Raw genomic sequence first — 20005 nt, forward strand, 5'->3', positions numbered from 1 at the left:
GCAGCCAATGAATGATCAAGTCTGGACAAGACAATCCAATGATCGATATTGTGAGCAACGATCCACGGCGTCGGGGTACAATGACACACACACAACCAGGTCATCAGGCCCGACCACCGGATCCTTTCCATCACCTCCATGACCATCCCAGGTTGCTGGGGACATTAGTGAAATCCCTACAGGGAACTACCATTAGTAATAACAATGTATTCACTGTTGCATGATGGGAGCTGCTTGTGTGTTCAACCTGTCATGTTCATGTTTCTGTAACCTTGGAAGTTGACGCATACATTTCAGATTGTTGGTGCACCATGAAAAACAATTCACAAAATTTCCGGATTGGAAGAAAATATACAGCGTTCCCGTTTACCGGTAATTACCAGTTTTTTACCGGTAAAATTAGGCTTGGACCGGTAATTCATGTGACTGCCAGTCCCTGTGGACAGGCAAATAAAGTACCTTATAAATCTTTGTTGTTGAACAAAACATTGGTGATATTCCTTTAAGAACATTTCAACTTGTCTGTTACCATCAGGGCTTCCCCTTGTCTATTTCTAGGTTAAATATCCATTTGTAGCGACTTCGTCTTAAGATATTGACGAGAAGAGAAATTTGTGACTGAAGTTTGTGTGAATGACGTATAGATCTGACTATGTTACTTCAGAGATGACATCTTTGCACTGAACATGATGTTGAAAGAATTAAAACCAAATAATTTTCATATTTTTTAAAAAAAAATTTAAAGGGGGGACTGGCAAAAATTAGGGGAACTGGTAATATTTTGAGTTGCCAGTCCACTAGGACTGGCAGTTTCAAAAGCCAGCGGGAACACTGAATATATTCAAATGATTTAGAACTGCTTAAGAGCAAGCTGGGTCAAATTTTCAGTTTGGCAGGTTTGCTTTTACTTCTGGAGTGGGTGAGTGAGTATGGTTTTACGCCGCTTTTAGCAATATTCCAGCAATATCACGGCGGGGGACACCGGAAATGGGCTTCGCACAATGTACCCATGTCGGGAATCGAACCCAGGTCTTCGGCTTGACGAGTGAACGCTTTAACCACTAGGCTACCCAACCGCCCCTTTTACTTCTGGAAATTCACGGAAGAGCTTAAAACAGCCTCAATCTCCTGCTGACCTGCTACTGTGTATGTTAAAGACGCTCCTACTCAGGCTTCACAAGACAAGATGGCTTTTACCACTACAACATGATGCAATACACAAAGGTTTAGATCAATGACAAGTCCATGTTTAAATTTCACAGAATAATTCCTTCCTTCTCAACTGGCTTTCACATGTTGTTGGTGACGTTGCACTCAGCAATATTCAAGTCATATGTTGGCAGTCTGTAATAATCCAGCCTGGACCAGACAATTCAGTGATTGATATTATGAGCAAAGCTTGACCTAGTCTGGCCACTTGATCCATTTGGTTACCCCTTACAACCAGTATAGACTGCTGGGCACGAATTCGAAATTTCTGACTTTGTTAAACACTGGAAATTAAACACTTCGCACTAACCAGCTCCCTGTATTTTTCACTTGTGACGACCGTTTTGCCGAAGTCGACGGAGCCATACACGACGGATTGTTCCTGTTCCCGCTCCAGGATCCCCGGAATGATGGACTGCGCCGTGACGCGGTAGCCCTTGTAGTCGATCACCACCGTGCCCAGCGTGTACAGACTCTCGGGGTCGATGCCGAAGTACGCCTTCACCCCCTGCAGGTCACTGCCCTGAATAAACACACGGATGTAACTATAGCAACAGAATATATATTAATTTGGTAAGAAAAACTTTGAGATGATTACAATCTCAATCATCTGCACAATGTTACATTAACTGTAGGAGTGTAACGATACATCAAACTAGCGTTGTATTGCAACTGTTTGCCTTACGATTGTACCATAAAGATAGGAATCGACACATGCAAATAGTATTGTCGATAGTATACGTAACGAATAGTTGCTATTTGTTATAAAATAAACAAATTATGCAAATTTCAAACCTGCCGTTTGTTCATAAGCAAGGATTATGACAACTTTAGATAACGGTCACTTCCATTAGGTATAAGTAACGACAGGGAGGAAAATGCCGTCTTTGACATTGTTGGGACATTTACTGGGGAACTATTGCAATACAATTAAATAATAATGAAAAAAGCTCCAATGATAACCCTGATTAACAGTGTTCTCCATGCAAGACTATGACAAAATCGCGTAGTGGCTAAGACTACTGGTGGGTGGAGAGTGAAGGGAGACAACTCTGACTTACAGGAGCTGCATAGGCAGCAGCGTCGCCCCCGAAGTCCTTGTAGTGGTCCTTGACATCAAAACCCAGACTGAAGAAAATGTTGTTCCAGATGAACATCTGCATCCTGGAAAACAGAAACACATGCATCTACAGTGATCCATACAAGACCTGGGATGGGGTGGTGTGTGGTGTGTGGGGTGGTGTGGGGTGGGAAGGAGTGGGGTATGGGGTGGGGTGGGGTGGTGTGTGTGGTGGTGTGTGTGGTGGTGTGGTGTGGTGTGCGTGGTGTGCGTGGTGGTGTGTGGTGTGGTGTGGTGTGGCGTGGCGTGGCGTGGCGTGGTGTGGTGGGGCATGGTTGGTGGTAGGTTTGGGGTTTAATGGAGAACTGGGTAAGGTGGGTGGAAGGGTGATGAAGAGAACAAATAATGAATAAGGTTCAATGCTTTGACATAAAGTATTCAGTTTTCCGAGTGAAGTTTAACCTGCTAAGTCTAGGAAGGAGTCCTGTCTTACTTTGCCTCCTCTCCTGGGTTGATGGCCATGACATTTCCATCGATGACGGCCATTGCGCCCCGAGTAGCAGCTGCGACAAAGTCACTGTGAACCTGGGGAATGAAAACACACATCTCAAACACGTTTCAAACACACATTTCAAACACTTGTCTCACAGGACACGTATCAAACATCAGTCTGATGGTACTCATGTCAAACACAGTACTCAAGACGTAAATAACTGATTGGGGTATGAACCTCATGTCTGATTGTTGTTTAATGCCACAATCAGCAGTATTCCAGCTTTGTGGCAGCTGCTTGTAAGAACCCATCCACACAGGCTGAAGCTACGAAGCCTCTATAATTTTGGTTTGTTTGTTTGTTTGTTTGTTGTTTTAGCTGCACTCAGGAATATTCCAGCTAAATGATGGCGGTCTGTAAATAATCGAGTCTGGACCAGACAATACAGTGATTGACATCATAAACATCAATCCAGGCAATTGGGGATACGATGACACGCACGAACCAAGTCAGCGAGCCTGACCACCCGATCCTGTTAGTTTCCTTTTACGACAGGCAGTCACATCTCAGACAGGCATAGTCACCTCTTACGACAGGCATAATCACCTGTTACGGCAAGCATAGTAGCCTTTTACGACAAGCATAGTCACCTCTTACGACAGGCATAATCACCTGTTACGACAGGCATAGTAGCCTTTTACGACAAGCATAGCAATGCATAGTCGACTCTTACGGCAAGCATGGGTTGGTGAGAAAGAAGGGGGGTCCCACCTTGAAGATGGCTCTCTCCCGGATGAGTCTCTCCGGCAGATTCTTCCGGGACAGCTCCCTGGTGGTCTGTATCTCCTCGTTCCAGTCCCGGGTTTGGCCAGGGATGTGTTCCTCGTACCCCAGACGAGTGGAGAAGGCTGCAACAAGGAGGAGGGCACAGTGACAACAGCAGATAAATACGGGGATAACAGCTGGGACTATGGGCAACAGCAGGGCAATACGACCGATAACAGCAGGGCAATACGACCGATAACAGCAGGGCAATACGACTAATAACAGCAGGGTAATGCTGATGACAAATGCAGGTGGAAAACAGCTGGGGCAATACTGGGGTCAGTCACAAAGCGCCAATCGCTTGCAAGGGGTGTACAGCGATTTGCCTTACAACGGGGCGCTAACTTTCAGCTACTTGCAATTGAACCAATCGCTGACTGAGGTCGTTTCCTTCTCAAACCAAAATGGCAGCTGAGTTCAACAGCAGAACAAGAAATTCTTGACTGGATCAACGGGGAAATGAGCAAAGGCAGCTAACACCCCATCATCCTCAGTCGGCTCCTCATCTTCAAAGCTCAGTGTGGAGGCAGTGTGGCTCAGTGTGGAGTCAGTGTTGAGGCAGTGTGGGGGCAGTGTGGCTCAGTGTGGAGGCACTGTGGCTCAGTGTGGGGGCAGTGTGGCTCAATGTGGGGGCAGTGTGGCTCAGTGTGGAGGCAGTGTGTAGGCAGTGTGGCTCAGTGTGGAGGCAGTGTGGAGGCAGTGTGGCTCAGTGTGGAGGCAGTGTGGGGGCAGTGTGGCTCAGTGTGGAGGCAGTGTGGCTCAGTGTGGAGGCAGTGTGGCTCAGTGTGGAGGCAGTGTGGCTCAGTGTGGAGGCAGTGTGGCTCAGTGTGGAGGCAGTGTGGGGGCAGTGTGGCTTAGTGTGGAGGCAGTGTGGCTCAGTGTGGAGGCAGTGTGGCTCAGTGTGGAGGCAGTGTGGCTCAGTATGGAGGCAGGGTGGGCTCAGTGTGGAGGCAGGGTGGGCTCAGTGTGGCTCAGTGTGGAGGCAGTGTGGAGGCAGTGTGGAGGCAGTGTGGCGGCAGTGTGGAGGCAGTGTGGCGGCAGTGTGGGGGCAGTGTGGAGGCAGTGTGGAGGCAGTGTGGAGGCAGTGTGGGAGGTACTGACCGTCCTCGGCACGGATGTAGTCGATGTGGTGCAGGGGCTGGGGAGCCATCCAGCTGTAGACCTGATACGGAGTTGGCACCCGCTCAAACGGGTGTTTCTGGGCTCTCTTCTTCAGCAGCAATGAGAAGTTCTTCTTGAAGCCAGGACTAATCTGAAAATAGAGAACATGTTAGTGCTGGGAAAAGTGAAAGAAGTTTATTGGATGAAGCATCAATACGTATTTACTAGTATATTCGTTCAAATTTAACATAATACATCTTTTTCGCTTGCCGCAAAACCATTTTTGTCATGTTGATAGTTATTAATGATAGCAATGGCAGTGTAGTATCTAGTCTCACTGACCAGAGATCGTGTTACAATGGTACCACTGACCTGGTTGAGAAGATCGATGAGAGAGTGGGAGAGATATTTAGGCTGGGCAGCTTTCGGGTTGAAGTCATCCTCGGTGGATCTGCAAGAATATCCCAATGTCAGTGAACTCCTCTGGGTCAGCTTTGGAGGATTCAACGACTTTTCTATGAATCAGCTAGGCATTTATCCAGGATACCAAATTGAGTGACCTTTAAGGCCTGGCAGGCAAAAATAAAAAATGTATTTTGGAGGACACAAGGACACATGGTCACATGACCAAGACACATGGTACATGACCAGGACACATGGTACATGACCAGACCAGTGCCTTCAATAAGCCGTTTGGTGCCGAGGCGCCAGCGAGCACCTCAGAATATTTCCAAATGAACGAAATGCATGCTGAGAGCGCTTTCCAGCGCCTCCGAGCACACTGAGAAGGAGGCACGCCAAGGGACAAAGATGGCGGACTTGGACAAATGCGGGGCCTGTGAACATTAGCTTTTCGACATGGAACAACTTGTAAGACATACAAGCACTCAGTGGTGAAGTTTGATACGACCACGTTGGAGATAACATTTATTGGAAGATTTGTCACTTGTCCAAACCAGGAAAACCCTATTGTTTTAGTAGCATTTTGAAGCCCCTCGCAACACGGAGTATTTTTCCTTGCAACCCATGTTAATTTCAGCACAGAAAAAAATCCTTTTCAAGCATCTGTTTCTGAACAAGATGCAGTTTTGTCCCAATAACACTCATATGATTTCTTTTTGTAAACAATTGACATATATTATTATGCGGTATAAACCTTCACTTGTCGAAAACGTAACTTCAGATATTTTCATAGGAGTCTGTCTTCTCTTAAATAAATCTAAAACATTGCGATTTGTTCATTTTTACTGCAGTCTACAGTATTCCAGCAATATCAGGGCAGCCTGTAAATAATCAATTTTGTCCTTAACAACTTTATCAGTGGTTGATTTAGACAACTTCCTGTGCCGTCGGGGCATTCAGGTGGTAACGATTGGCGGGGTACAACAAAACACAATCCACCAAGTCACCGATCCATTTAGTTGAATCTTACACGATGCATACAAACGGATATAACGAACTGTTACAAAATCCCCGATTTATCTCCTTTATATTATCATATAAAATTTACGTACATAACGAACTCTCTACAGCGAACTAACGGATATAGCGAACTGATATCGGATCACCGACAAGGCCCATCCACCACTTATTAGTGACTTGTGCAGCGAACTGCGAAATCTCACACAGTGTCAAGTGTCACTGACATTTGGCTGTACGCAAATCAGCATCGAATCAACACAATCACAGTCTATATTTTTATTTTCCTATGTTAAATAAGTCGGTAGGATTACAAGAGTTTGGTCCGACATATATCACGATAATGCCATAAAATAAAGTTGTGTTATCTAATCAGTGACCATCTAACTAACGGTAAGTTTATCGTATCTTTCAATATCTAAACAATAAAACTTTATATACACAATGTTCAACAATATTGCTAAATTATGCCATTTTGAAAACCGCGCCCTCAGCCGGCGGCAGTTGACACATCGTTCGATTGCACCCGAACGTCCGCAGAAAGAGCGCTAAGTAAGCGCTCAGAAAGCGCCTCGGCCTATTGAACGCATGCCAGGATGGTCACATGACCAGGACAGGGTCACATGACAAGGTGTACTCACTGGTTGAGGAAGAAGCCCCGGGTTGAGGCTGTGATGTGATATTTCTTCTCCTCCAAGGTCACCACATACAAGTAGAGCAGATCACCTGTCCAACAGACACACTTCGTGAAGGGGGTTTACTCACGATTCATTCATCAGAAATGCACTTATTGTGGTTTTAACAATTATTACAGTATTATCGTGAGCATTAACTGGTGTGAAGCAAATAAGCATTAGTTAAGTCAGCAGTTGCATGGTGAGTGAGAAGTAGCGTTCCCGTTTGCCGGTAATTACCAGTTTCTTACCGGTAAAATTAGGAGTAACTTTTAGAGTTGCCAGTCCACAAGGACTAGCAGTTTCAAAAGCCAGCGGGAACACTGAGAAGGGTCTTATGTCATGTCTTTGGGGACACCAGACCTCACACACTGGCTGCACACGTGGATGGAGGAGACTCGGGAGTGGCAAGCCGCGAGGCAACGCTACAACCACGAGGCTACCTCAACTCTCCGACAACTATCACGGAATACAATGATGCTGACAGCCTCCAGGCTTCCCTTGGGGTGAGTGAGGGAACACTGCCCTCTGTCACCTATATTCCAGCTACCTCAACTCTCCGACAACTATCACGGAATACAATGATGCTGACAGCCTCCAGGCTTCCCTTGGGGTGAGTGAGGGAACACTGCCCTCTGTCACCTATATTCAAGCTACATCCCAGCGGCCCGTGGATGACAGCATACGAAATGTTTGCTTGTTGTTTAACATCGCACTCAGCAATATTCCAGCTATATGACGTCGGGTCTGTAAATAATCGAGTCTGGGCCAGGCAACCCAGTAATTGAGAACATGAGCATCAATCCACGCAATTGGACATGCATCAACCAACTCAGTGAGCCTGACAATCCGATCCTGTGAGTCGCCTCTTGCACAAGCAAAGTCACCTTTTATGGCTAACATGGGTTGCTGAAGACCATTCTACCCCGGATCTTCACGGGTCCTGGGTACATTGACATGCAATCAATAAAGTCTGAGGGCTTGTCCACCTAGTTCATTGGTTCGCCTCTTACATGAGCAGCTAGGGACCAGTTCTAACCTGGAATCTGTGAGGGTCCTCACTGACAGGGTATAATGACACACACTCTGCCAGGTCACTGATACTCATTTAGTTTGCAAGAACTGAATTCAGGTTGGTTGGTTATAACGGGATGACATTGAGAATGTCCTGCGCTCACCATGCATCCGTCGATTCCCCGGAGGCGGGTTCCATCCACTGTAGGTGAGTACCTTGATGCACTGGGGGCCCTGAAACACAGAGCAGGCCATTAGACTGGACAACTCACACAGCAGGCCATTAGACTGGACAACTCACACAGCAGGCCATCGGACGGGACAACTCACAGAGCAGGCCATAGGACTGGACAACTCACACAGCAGGCCATAGGACGGGACAACTCACACAGCAGGCCATAGGACTGGACAACTCACACAGCAGGCCATAGGAGGAGACAACTCACACAGCAGGCCATAGGACGGTACAACTCACACAGCAGGCCATAGGACTGGACAACTCACAGAGCAGGCCATAGGACGGTACAACTCACACAGCAGGCCATAGGACTGGACAACTCACACAGCAGGCCATAGGACGGGACAACTCACACAGCAGGCCATAGGACGGGACAACTCACACAGCAGGCCATAGGACTGGACAACTCACACAGCAGGCCATTGGACTGGACAACTCACAGAGCAGGCCATCGGACGGGACAACTCACACAGCAGGCCATTGGACTGGACAACTCACAGAGCAGGCCATCGGACGGGACAACTCACACAGCAGGCCATTAGACTGGACAACTCACACAGCAGGCCATAGGACTGGACAACTCACACAGCAGGCCATAGGACTGGACAACTCACACAGCAGGCCATCGGACGGGACAACTCACAGAGCAGGCCATTGGACTGGACAACTCACAGAGCAGGCCATAGGACGGGACAACTCACACAGCAGGCCATTGGACTGGACAACTCACAGAGCAGGCCATCGGACGGGACAACTCACAGAACAGGCCATCGGACGGGACAACTCACAGAGCAGGCCATTAGACGGGACAACTCACAGAGCAGGTCAGGGGAAGGGAGGGGGGACAACTCTCGCAGCAGGTCAGGGGCAAGCTCCTCACAGCAATAGTACGTTCCCTGAGCTCTCTATACTATCGCTGCCACCAGTCAAAACTCCCCTCTGTGAATAGGTGGCCACAACCATGCTTGGAGTTGAACTCGCAACCGAATGACCGTTATGTTTACAAAACAAGTGACGACTGTCGTGACGCCGAATACACTTATCGCTGCTTAATTACTTTCTTCGTTTGTCAATTTGAATTTCTGTTTCATTTAAACTATCGTGTTATTGATATAGTAAGAATGTAAGGGAGAAGTTGGTTGATTTTCCATTAGTCTGCAATCTCGAACCAATCTGATTATCAAAACAACAAAGTAAATTCATCTGGAAAACATCGTCAGTCGTAAACCTTTTCAAATTGAAATATGATGGCATTCCCAAAGACATAAACAAAAGTATAAACGTTACTACATATCGGGTTGGAGGACAAATTTCAAGATTCTTGTAATGGCCGCACCCACACTGGTGGCAGCGATGTCACCGAGAGTTTAACGAAGGTGTCACACGCTGGGAAGGAGCTTGGGTCAGGGGAAGGGAGGGGGGACAACTCTCGCAGCAGGTCATGGGAAGGGAGGGGGGACAACTCTCGCAGCAGGTCATGGGAAGGGAGGGGGGATAACTCATGCAGCAGGTCAGGGGAAGGGAGGGGGGACAACTCTCGCAGCAGGTCATGGGAAGGGAGGGGGGATAACTCATGCAGCAGGTCAGGGGAAGGGGTGGACAACTCACAGAATAACACTGGGGAGGAACTCGCACATAAGGGCATTTGTTTATTGGTTGTTTAACACTATGCAGCTGTACGAATGTAATAGAGTCTGGACCAGACAATCCAGTGATTGATATCATGAGCCTCTTACAACCAGCACAGGTTGATAGAACGTATTCTACAACGGAATCCTCACGGAACATAGCCACAAATATTGTAACTTCACAAACAAATTCAAAACATAATATACGAGTTTATATAACCCATAGTTACTGAAACATTTACCATCACACACTTGAAACATTGATTGAATGGTGCACCTACCCTCTGTTCCTTGATGCCGGGGTGCAGCGGGATGAGGGGTCGGTCCTTGCTGTTGGGCATGATGTAGTCTGGGGGGGTGCAGTCCAGGGACGTGGGGGGCTGACGCTTCTTTTCTGCAACACAACATGCTCAGGTAAATCAACACTGAGATGTTGCTGAGATACACCTAGCAGTCGACATTGCCAGGTTTGGTTGTGTTAACACCCCTACTCTAGCAATATGATGACGATATGAAAATTTGTCTGTTTCTTTATTTGTTGTTTAATGCTGCACTCAGCAGTATTTCACCTCTATGACGGCGGTCTGTAAATAATCAAATCTGCACCAGACAATCCAGTGATTGGACTTATACAGGTTTTACAGTGCTAGCCCAATGAGACACCATGCCACAGTTGAACATGGATACCCAATTTAGATACAGTATACCGACTGAGTAGACCAGTTCTTGTTTTAACTCTGTCCAGTACATAGATGCTGAAACTGTGTTCAATGCAATATCAGAGTTAACAACCCAGTAGAAACATACTGAAACTGTGTTCAATGCAATATCAGAGTTAACAACCCAGTACATACATGCTGAAACTGTGTTCAATGCAATATCTGCATTAACAACCCAGTACATACATGCTGAAACTGTGTTCAATGCAATATCTGCATTAACAACCCAGTACATACATGCTGAAACTGTGTTCAATGCAATATCAGAGTTAACAACCCAGTACATACACGCTGAAACTGTGTTCAATGCAATATCTGCATTAACAACCCAGTACATACATACTGAAACTGTGTTCAATGCAATATCTGCATTAACAACCCAGTACATACATGCTGAAACTGTGTTCAATGCAATATCTGCATTAACAACCCAGTACATACACGCTGAAACTGTGTTCAATGCAATATCAGAGTTAACAACCCAGTACATACATGCTGAAACTGTGTTCAATGCAATATCAGAGTTAACAACCCAGTACATACATGCTGAAACTGTGTTCAATGCAATATCAGAGTTAACAACCCAGTACATACACGCTGAAACTGTGTTCAATGCAATATCTGCATTAACAACCCAGTACATACATGCTGAAACTGTGTTCAATGCAATATCTGCATTAACAACCCAGTACATACATGCTGAAACTGTGTTCAATGCAATATCAGAGTTAACAACCCAGTACATACACGCTGAAACTGTGTTCAATGCAATATCCGAGCTAACAACCCAGTACATACATACTGAAACTGTGTTCAATGCAATATCTGATTTAACAACCCAGTACATACATGCTGAAACTGTGTTCAATGCAATATCAGAGTTAACAACCCAGTACATACATGCTGAAACTGTGTTCAATGCAATATCTGCATTAACAACCCAGTACATACATGCTGAAACTGTGTTCAATGCAATATCTGCATTAACAACCCAGTACATACATACTGAAACTGTGTTCAATGTAATATCAGAGTTAACAACCCAGTACATACATGCTGAAACTGTGTTCAATGCAATATCTGCATTAACAACCCAGTACATACACGCTGAAACTGTGTTCAATGTAATATCAGAGTTAACAACCCAGTACATACATGCTGAAACTGTGTTCAATGGAATATCTGCATTAACAACCCAGTACATACATGCTGAAACTGTGTTCAATGCAATATCAGAGTTAACAACCCAGTACATACATGCTGAAACTGTGTTCAATGCAATATCAGAGTTAACAACCCAGTACATACATGCTGAAACTGTGTTCAATGCAATATCTGCATTAACAACCCAGTACATACATGCAGAAACTGTGTTCAATGCAATATCTGCATTAACAACCCAGTACATACATGCTGAAACTGTGTTCAATGCAATATCAGAGTTAACAACCCAGTACATACATGCTGAAACTGTGTTCAATGCAATATCTGCATTAACAACCCAGTACATACATGCTGAAACTGTGTTCAATGCAATATCTGCATTAACAACCCAGTACATACATACTGAAACTGTGTTCAATGCAATATCAGAGTTAACAACCCAGTACATAAACGCTGAAACTGTGTTCAATGCAATATCAGAGTTAACAACCCAGTACATACATGCTGAAACTGTGTTCAATGCAATATCTGCATTAACAACCCAGTACATACACGCTGAAACTGTGTTCAATGCAATATCTGCATTAACAACCCAGTACATACATGCTGAAACTGTGTTCAATGCAATATCAGAGTTAACAACCCAGTACATACACGCTGAAACTGTGTTCAATGCAATATCCGAGCTAACAACCCAGTACATACATACTGAAACTGTGTTCAATGCAATATCTGATTTAACAACCCAGTACATACATACTGAAACTGTGTTCAATGCAATATCTGCATTAACAACCCAGTACATACATGCTGAAACTGTGTTCAATGCAATATCAGAGTTAACAACCCAGTACATACATGCTGAAACTGTGTTCAATGCAATATCTGCATTAACAACCCAGTACATACATGCTGAAACTGTGTTCAATGCAATATCTGCATTAACAACCCAGTACATACATACTGAAACTGTGTTCAATGTAATATCAGAGTTAACAACCCAGTACATACATGCTGAAACTGTGTTCAATGCAATATCTGCATTAACAACCCAGTACATACACGCTGAAACTGTGTTCAATGTAATATCAGAGTTAACAACCCAGTACATACATGCTGAAACTGTGTTCAATGGAATATCTGCATTAACAACCCAGTACATACATGCTGAAACTGTGTTCAATGCAATATCAGAGTTAACAACCCAGTACATACATGCTGAAACTGTGTTCAATGCAATATCAGAGTTAACAACCCAGTACATACATGCTGAAACTGTGTTCAATGCAATATCTGCATTAACAACCCAGTACATACATGCTGAAACTGTGTTCAATGCAATATCTGCATTAACAACCCAGTACATACATGCTGAAACTGTGTTCAATGCAATATCAGAGTTAACAACCCAGTACATACATGCTGAAACTGTGTTCAATGCAATATCTGCATTAACAACCCAGTACATACATGCTGAAACTGTGTTCAATGCAATATCTGCATTAACAACCCAGTACATACATACTGAAACTGTGTTCAATGCAATATCAGAGTTAACAACCCAGTACATAAACGCTGAAACTGTGTTCAATGCAATATCAGAGTTAACAACCCAGTACATACATGCTGAAACTGTGTTCAATGCAATATCTGCATTAACAACCCAGTACATACACGCTGAAACTGTGTTCAATGCAATATCAGAGTTAACAACCCAGTACATACATGCTGAAACTGTGTTCAATGCAATATCAGAGTTAACAACCCAGTACATACATGCTGAAACTGTGTTCAATGGAATATCTGCATTAACAACCCAGTACATACATGCTGAAACTGTGTTCGATGCAATATCAGAGTTAACAACCCAGTACATACATGCTGAAACTGTGTTCAATGCAATATCTGCATTAACAACCCAGTACATACATGCTGAAACTGTGTTCAATGCAATATCTGCATTAACAACCCAGTACATACATGCTGAAACTGTGTTCAATGCAATATCAGAGTTAACAACCCAGTACATACATGCTGAAACTGTGTTCAATGCAATATCTGCATTAACAACCCAGTACATACATGCTGAAACTGTGTTCAATGCAATATCTGCATTAACAACCCAGTACATACATACTGAAACTGTGTTCAATGCAATATCAGAGTTAACAACCCAGTACATAAACGCTGAAACTGTGTTCAATGCAATATCAGAGTTAATAACCCAGTACATACATGCTGAAACTGTGTTCAATGCAATATCTGCATTAACAACCCAGTACATACATGCTGAAACTGTGTTCAATGCAATATCTGCATTAACAACCCAGTACATACATGCTGAAACTGTGTTCAATGCAATATCTGCATTAACAACCCAGTACATACATACTGAAACTGTGTTCAATGTAACATCAGAGTTAACAACCCAGTACATACATGCTGAAACTGTGTTCAATGCAATATCTGCATTAACAACCCAGTACATACACGCTGAAACTGTGTTCAATGTAATATCAGAGTTAACAACCCAGTACATACACGCTGAAACTGTGTTCAATGGAATATCTGCATTAACAACCCAGTACATACATGCTGAAACTGTGTTCAATGCAATATCAGAGTTAACAACCCAGTACATACATGCTGAAACTGTGTTCAATGCAATATCAGAGTTAACAACCCAGTACATACATGCTGAAACTGTGTTCAATGCAATATCTGCATTAACAACCCAGTACATACACGCTGAAACTGTGTTCAATGCAATATCTGCATTAACAACCCAGTACATACATGCTGAAACTGTGTTCAATGCAATATCAGAGTTAACAACCCAGTACATAAACGCTGAAACTGTGTTCAATGCAATATCCGCGTTAACAACCCAGTACATACATGCTGAAACTGTGTTCAATGCAATATCTGAGTTAACAACCCAGTACATACATGCTGAAACTGTGTTCAATGCAATATCTGCATTAACAACCCAGTACATACACGCTGAAACTGTGTTCAATGTAATATCAGAGTTAACAACCCAGTACATACATGCTGAAACTGTGTTCAATGGAATATCTGCATTAACAACCCAGTACATACATGCTGAAACTGTGTTCAATGCAATATCAGAGTTAACAACCCAGTACATACATGCTGAAACTGTGTTCAATGCAATATCAGAGTTAACAACCCAGTACATACATGCTGAAACTGTGTTCAATGCAATATCTGCATTAACAACCCAGTACATACATGCTGAAACTGTGTTCAATGCAATATCTGCATTAACAACCCAGTACATACATGCTGAAACTGTGTTCAATGCAATATCAGAGTTAACAACCCAGTACATACATGCTGAAACTGTGTTCAATGCAATATCTGCATTAACAACCCAGTACATACATGCTGAAACTGTGTTCAATGCAATATCTGCATTAACAACCCAGTACATACATACTGAAACTGTGTTCAATGCAATATCAGAGTTAACAACCCAGTACATAAACGCTGAAACTGTGTTCAATGCAATATCAGAGTTAACAACCCAGTACATACATGCTGAAACTGTGTTCAATGCAATATCTGCATTAACAACCCAGTACATACACGCTGAAACTGTGTTCAATGCAATATCAGAGTTAACAACCCAGTACATACATGCTGAAACTGTGTTCAATGCAATATCAGAGTTAACAACCCAGTACATACATGCTGAAACTGTGTTCAATGGAATATCTGCATTAACAACCCAGTACATACATGCTGAAACTGTGTTCGATGCAATATCAGAGTTAACAACCCAGTACATACATGCTGAAACTGTGTTCAATGCAATATCTGCATTAACAACCCAGTACATACATGCTGAAACTGTGTTCAATGCAATATCTGCATTAACAACCCAGTACATACATGCTGAAACTGTGTTCAATGCAATATCAGAGTTAACAACCCAGTACATACATGCTGAAACTGTGTTCAATGCAATATCTGCATTAACAACCCAGTACATACATGCTGAAACTGTGTTCAATGCAATATCTGCATTAACAACCCAGTACATACATACTGAAACTGTGTTCAATGCAATATCAGAGTTAACAACCCAGTACATAAACGCTGAAACTGTGTTCAATGCAATATCAGAGTTAATAACCCAGTACATACATGCTGAAACTGTGTTCAATGCAATATCTGCATTAACAACCCAGTACATACATGCTGAAACTGTGTTCAATGCAATATCTGCATTAACAACCCAGTACATACATGCTGAAACTGTGTTCAATGCAATATCTGCATTAACAACCCAGTACATACATACTGAAACTGTGTTCAATGTAACATCAGAGTTAACAACCCAGTACATACATGCTGAAACTGTGTTCAATGCAATATCTGCATTAACAACCCAGTACATACACGCTGAAACTGTGTTCAATGTAATATCAGAGTTAACAACCCAGTACATACACGCTGAAACTGTGTTCAATGGAATATCTGCATTAACAACCCAGTACATACATGCTGAAACTGTGTTCAATGCAATATCAGAGTTAACAACCCAGTACATACATGCTGAAACTGTGTTCAATGCAATATCAGAGTTAACAACCCAGTACATACATGCTGAAACTGTGTTCAATGCAATATCTGCATTAACAACCCAGTACATACACGCTGAAACTGTGTTCAATGCAATATCTGCATTAACAACCCAGTACATACATGCTGAAACTGTGTTCAATGCAATATCAGAGTTAACAACCCAGTACATAAACGCTGAAACTGTGTTCAATGCAATATCCGCGTTAACAACCCAGTACATACATGCTGAAACTGTGTTCAATGCAATATCTGAGTTAACAACCCAGTACATACATGCTGAAACTGTGTTCAATGCAATATCAGAGTTAACAACCCAGTACATACACGCTGAAACTGTGTTCAATGCAATATCAGAGTTAACAACCCAGTACATACATGCTGAAACTGTGTTCAATGCAATATCTGCGTTAACAACCCAGTACAAACAAGCTGAAACTGTGTTCAATGCAATATCTGCATTAACAACCCAGTACATACATGCTGAAACTGTGTTCAATGCAATATCAGAGTTAACAACCCAGTACATACATGCTGAAACTGTGTTCAATGCAATATCTGCGTTAACAACCCAGTACATACACGCTGAAACTGTGTTCAATGTAATATCAGAGTTAACAACCCAGTACAAACAAGCTGAAACTGTGTTCAATGTAATATCAGAGTTAACAACCCAGTACATACACGCTGAAACTGTGTTCAATGCAATATCTGAGTTAACAACCCAGTACATACATGCTGAAACTGTGTTCAATGCAATATCAGAGTTAACAACCCAGTACAAACAAGCTGAAACTGTGTTCAATGCAATATCAGAGTTAACAACCCAGTACATACATGCTGAAACTGTGTTCAATGCAATATCAGAGTTAACAACCCAGTACAAACAAGCTGAAACTGTGTTCAATGCAATATCAGAGTTAACAACCCAGTACATACATGCTGAAACTGTGTTCAATGCAATATCTGAGTTAACAACCCAGTACATACATGCTGAAACTGTGTTCAATGCAATATCAGAGTTAACAACCCAGTACAAACAAGCTGAAACTGTGTTCAATGCAATATCAGAGTTAACAACCCAGTACATACATGCTGAAACTGTGTTCAATGCAATATCAGAGTTAACAACCCAGTACATACACGCTGAAACTGTGTTCAATGCAATATCCGAGCTAACAACCCAGTACATACACGCTGAAACTGTGTTCAATGCAATATCAGAGTTAATAACCCAGTACATACATGCTGAAACTGTGTTCAATGCAATATCTGCATTAACAACCCAGTACATACATGCTGAAACTGTGTTCAATGCAATATCTGCATTAACAACCCAGTACATACATGCTGAAACTGTGTTCAATGCAATATCTGCATTAACAACCCAGTACATACATACTGAAACTGTGTTCAATGTAACATCAGAGTTAACAACCCAGTACATACATGCTGAAACTGTGTTCAATGCAATATCTGCATTAACAACCCAGTACATACACGCTGAAACTGTGTTCAATGTAATATCAGAGTTAACAACCCAGTACATACACGCTGAAACTGTGTTCAATGGAATATCTGCATTAACAACCCAGTACATACATGCTGAAACTGTGTTCAATGCAATATCAGAGTTAACAACCCAGTACATACATGCTGAAACTGTGTTCAATGCAATATCAGAGTTAACAACCCAGTACATACATGCTGAAACTGTGTTCAATGCAATATCTGCATTAACAACCCAGTACATACACGCTGAAACTGTGTTCAATGCAATATCTGCATTAACAACCCAGTACATACATGCTGAAACTGTGTTCAATGCAATATCAGAGTTAACAACCCAGTACATAAACGCTGAAACTGTGTTCAATGCAATATCCGCGTTAACAACCCAGTACATACATGCTGAAACTGTGTTCAATGCAATATCTGAGTTAACAACCCAGTACATACATGCTGAAACTGTGTTCAATGCAATATCAGAGTTAACAACCCAGTACATACACGCTGAAACTGTGTTCAATGCAATATCAGAGTTAACAACCCAGTACATACATGCTGAAACTGTGTTCAATGCAATATCTGCGTTAACAACCCAGTACAAACAAGCTGAAACTGTGTTCAATGCAATATCTGCATTAACAACCCAGTACATACATGCTGAAACTGTGTTCAATGCAATATCAGAGTTAACAACCCAGTACATACATGCTGAAACTGTGTTCAATGCAATATCTGCGTTAACAACCCAGTACATACACGCTGAAACTGTGTTCAATGTAATATCAGAGTTAACAACCCAGTACAAACAAGCTGAAACTGTGTTCAATGTAATATCAGAGTTAACAACCCAGTACATACACGCTGAAACTGTGTTCAATGCAATATCTGAGTTAACAACCCAGTACATACATGCTGAAACTGTGTTCAATGCAATATCAGAGTTAACAACCCAGTACAAACAAGCTGAAACTGTGTTCAATGCAATATCAGAGTTAACAACCCAGTACATACATGCTGAAACTGTGTTCAATGCAATATCAGAGTTAACAACCCAGTACAAACAAGCTGAAACTGTGTTCAATGCAATATCAGAGTTAACAACCCAGTACATACATGCTGAAACTGTGTTCAATGCAATATCTGAGTTAACAACCCAGTACATACATGCTGAAACTGTGTTCAATGCAATATCAGAGTTAACAACCCAGTACAAACAAGCTGAAACTGTGTTCAATGCAATATCAGAGTTAACAACCCAGTACATACATGCTGAAACTGTGTTCAATGCAATATCAGAGTTAACAACCCAGTACATACACGCTGAAACTGTGTTCAATGCAATATCCGAGCTAACAACCCAGTACATACACGCTGAAACTGTGTTCAATGCAATATCTGCGTTAACAACCCAGTACATACACGCTGAAACTGTGTTCAATGCAATATCCGCGTTAACAACCCAGTACATACACGCTGAAACTGTGTTCAATGCAATATCTGCATTAACAACCCAGTACATACATGCTGAAACTGTGTTCAATGCAATATCTGCATTAACAACCCAGTACATACACGCTGAAACTGTGTTCAATGCAATATCTGCATTAACAACCCAGTACATACACGCTGAAACTGTGTTCAATGCAATATCTGCATTAACAACCCAGTACATACACGCTGAAACTGTGTTCAATGCAATATCTGCATTAACAACCCAGTACATACACGCTGAAACTGTGTTCAATGCAATATCTGCATTAACAACCCAGTACACACACGCTGAAACTGTGTTCAATGCAATATCAGAGTTAACAACCCAGTAGAAACATGCTGAGTTCTGTAAAACTATCTGGAATTAATAATTACTTGGGAACAATCAAGCCCACAACTGTTCCAGATAACGCCATCATGTGAACAGATGTCACCCTTCATTTGAAAAACAGCAATTCTCTATTTATCTGTAATTTCATCTTATGGCAATGTATGGGTAATAATCTCTCCTACACAGCTGACGCTCAACAAATCCAACAGAGGGGCTTTCATCACTGACTCACACAACACTGCACAAGACTTGTCATGCTGAAAGTAGTATCTACTCATGAGGACACAATGCCATTTTGAAAGTGGTCAAATGTAACAAATGTTATTTTGGGATAACACTTCCAAAGTAAAGTACAAATTCTAGTACTTTTGGGGTTGAGTCCCATACAGGATTCGAGTGAGTGAGTGAGTGAGTGAGTGAGTGAGTGAGTGAGGTTTTACGCTGCTTTTAGCAATATTCAAGCAATTTCATGGCAGGGCACACCAGAAATGGGCTTAACACATTGTACCTATTTGGGGC

The 20005-nt window shown here is 42.6% G+C and overlaps 1 protein-coding gene across 1 annotated transcript in view; it reads right to left on the reverse strand.

The window, feature by feature from the left end:
- Positions 1–20005, reverse strand: part of LOC124132072 (clustered mitochondria protein homolog) — a 71173-nt gene that overhangs the window by 30612 nt on the left and 20556 nt on the right. Inside the window, exons 5-13 of the mRNA XM_048396489.1 lie at positions 9943–10055; positions 7960–8029; positions 6749–6833; positions 5061–5139; positions 4689–4839; positions 3534–3670; positions 2763–2854; positions 2271–2373; positions 1520–1732 (exon numbers count right to left, since the gene is read on the reverse strand). Of these exons, the coding sequence (XP_048252446.1) occupies positions 1520–1732; positions 2271–2373; positions 2763–2854; positions 3534–3670; positions 4689–4839; positions 5061–5139; positions 6749–6833; positions 7960–8029; positions 9943–10055 (1043 nt within the window). The remainder of the gene's footprint in view (positions 1–1519; positions 1733–2270; positions 2374–2762; positions 2855–3533; positions 3671–4688; positions 4840–5060; positions 5140–6748; positions 6834–7959; positions 8030–9942; positions 10056–20005) is intronic.

The sequence above is a fragment of the Haliotis rufescens genome, unplaced genomic scaffold (assembly GCF_023055435.1).
Source record: "Haliotis rufescens isolate VD_foot unplaced genomic scaffold, xgHalRufe1.0.p SCAF_15, whole genome shotgun sequence".
Lineage (NCBI taxonomy): Eukaryota > Metazoa > Mollusca > Gastropoda > Lepetellida > Haliotidae > Haliotis > Haliotis rufescens.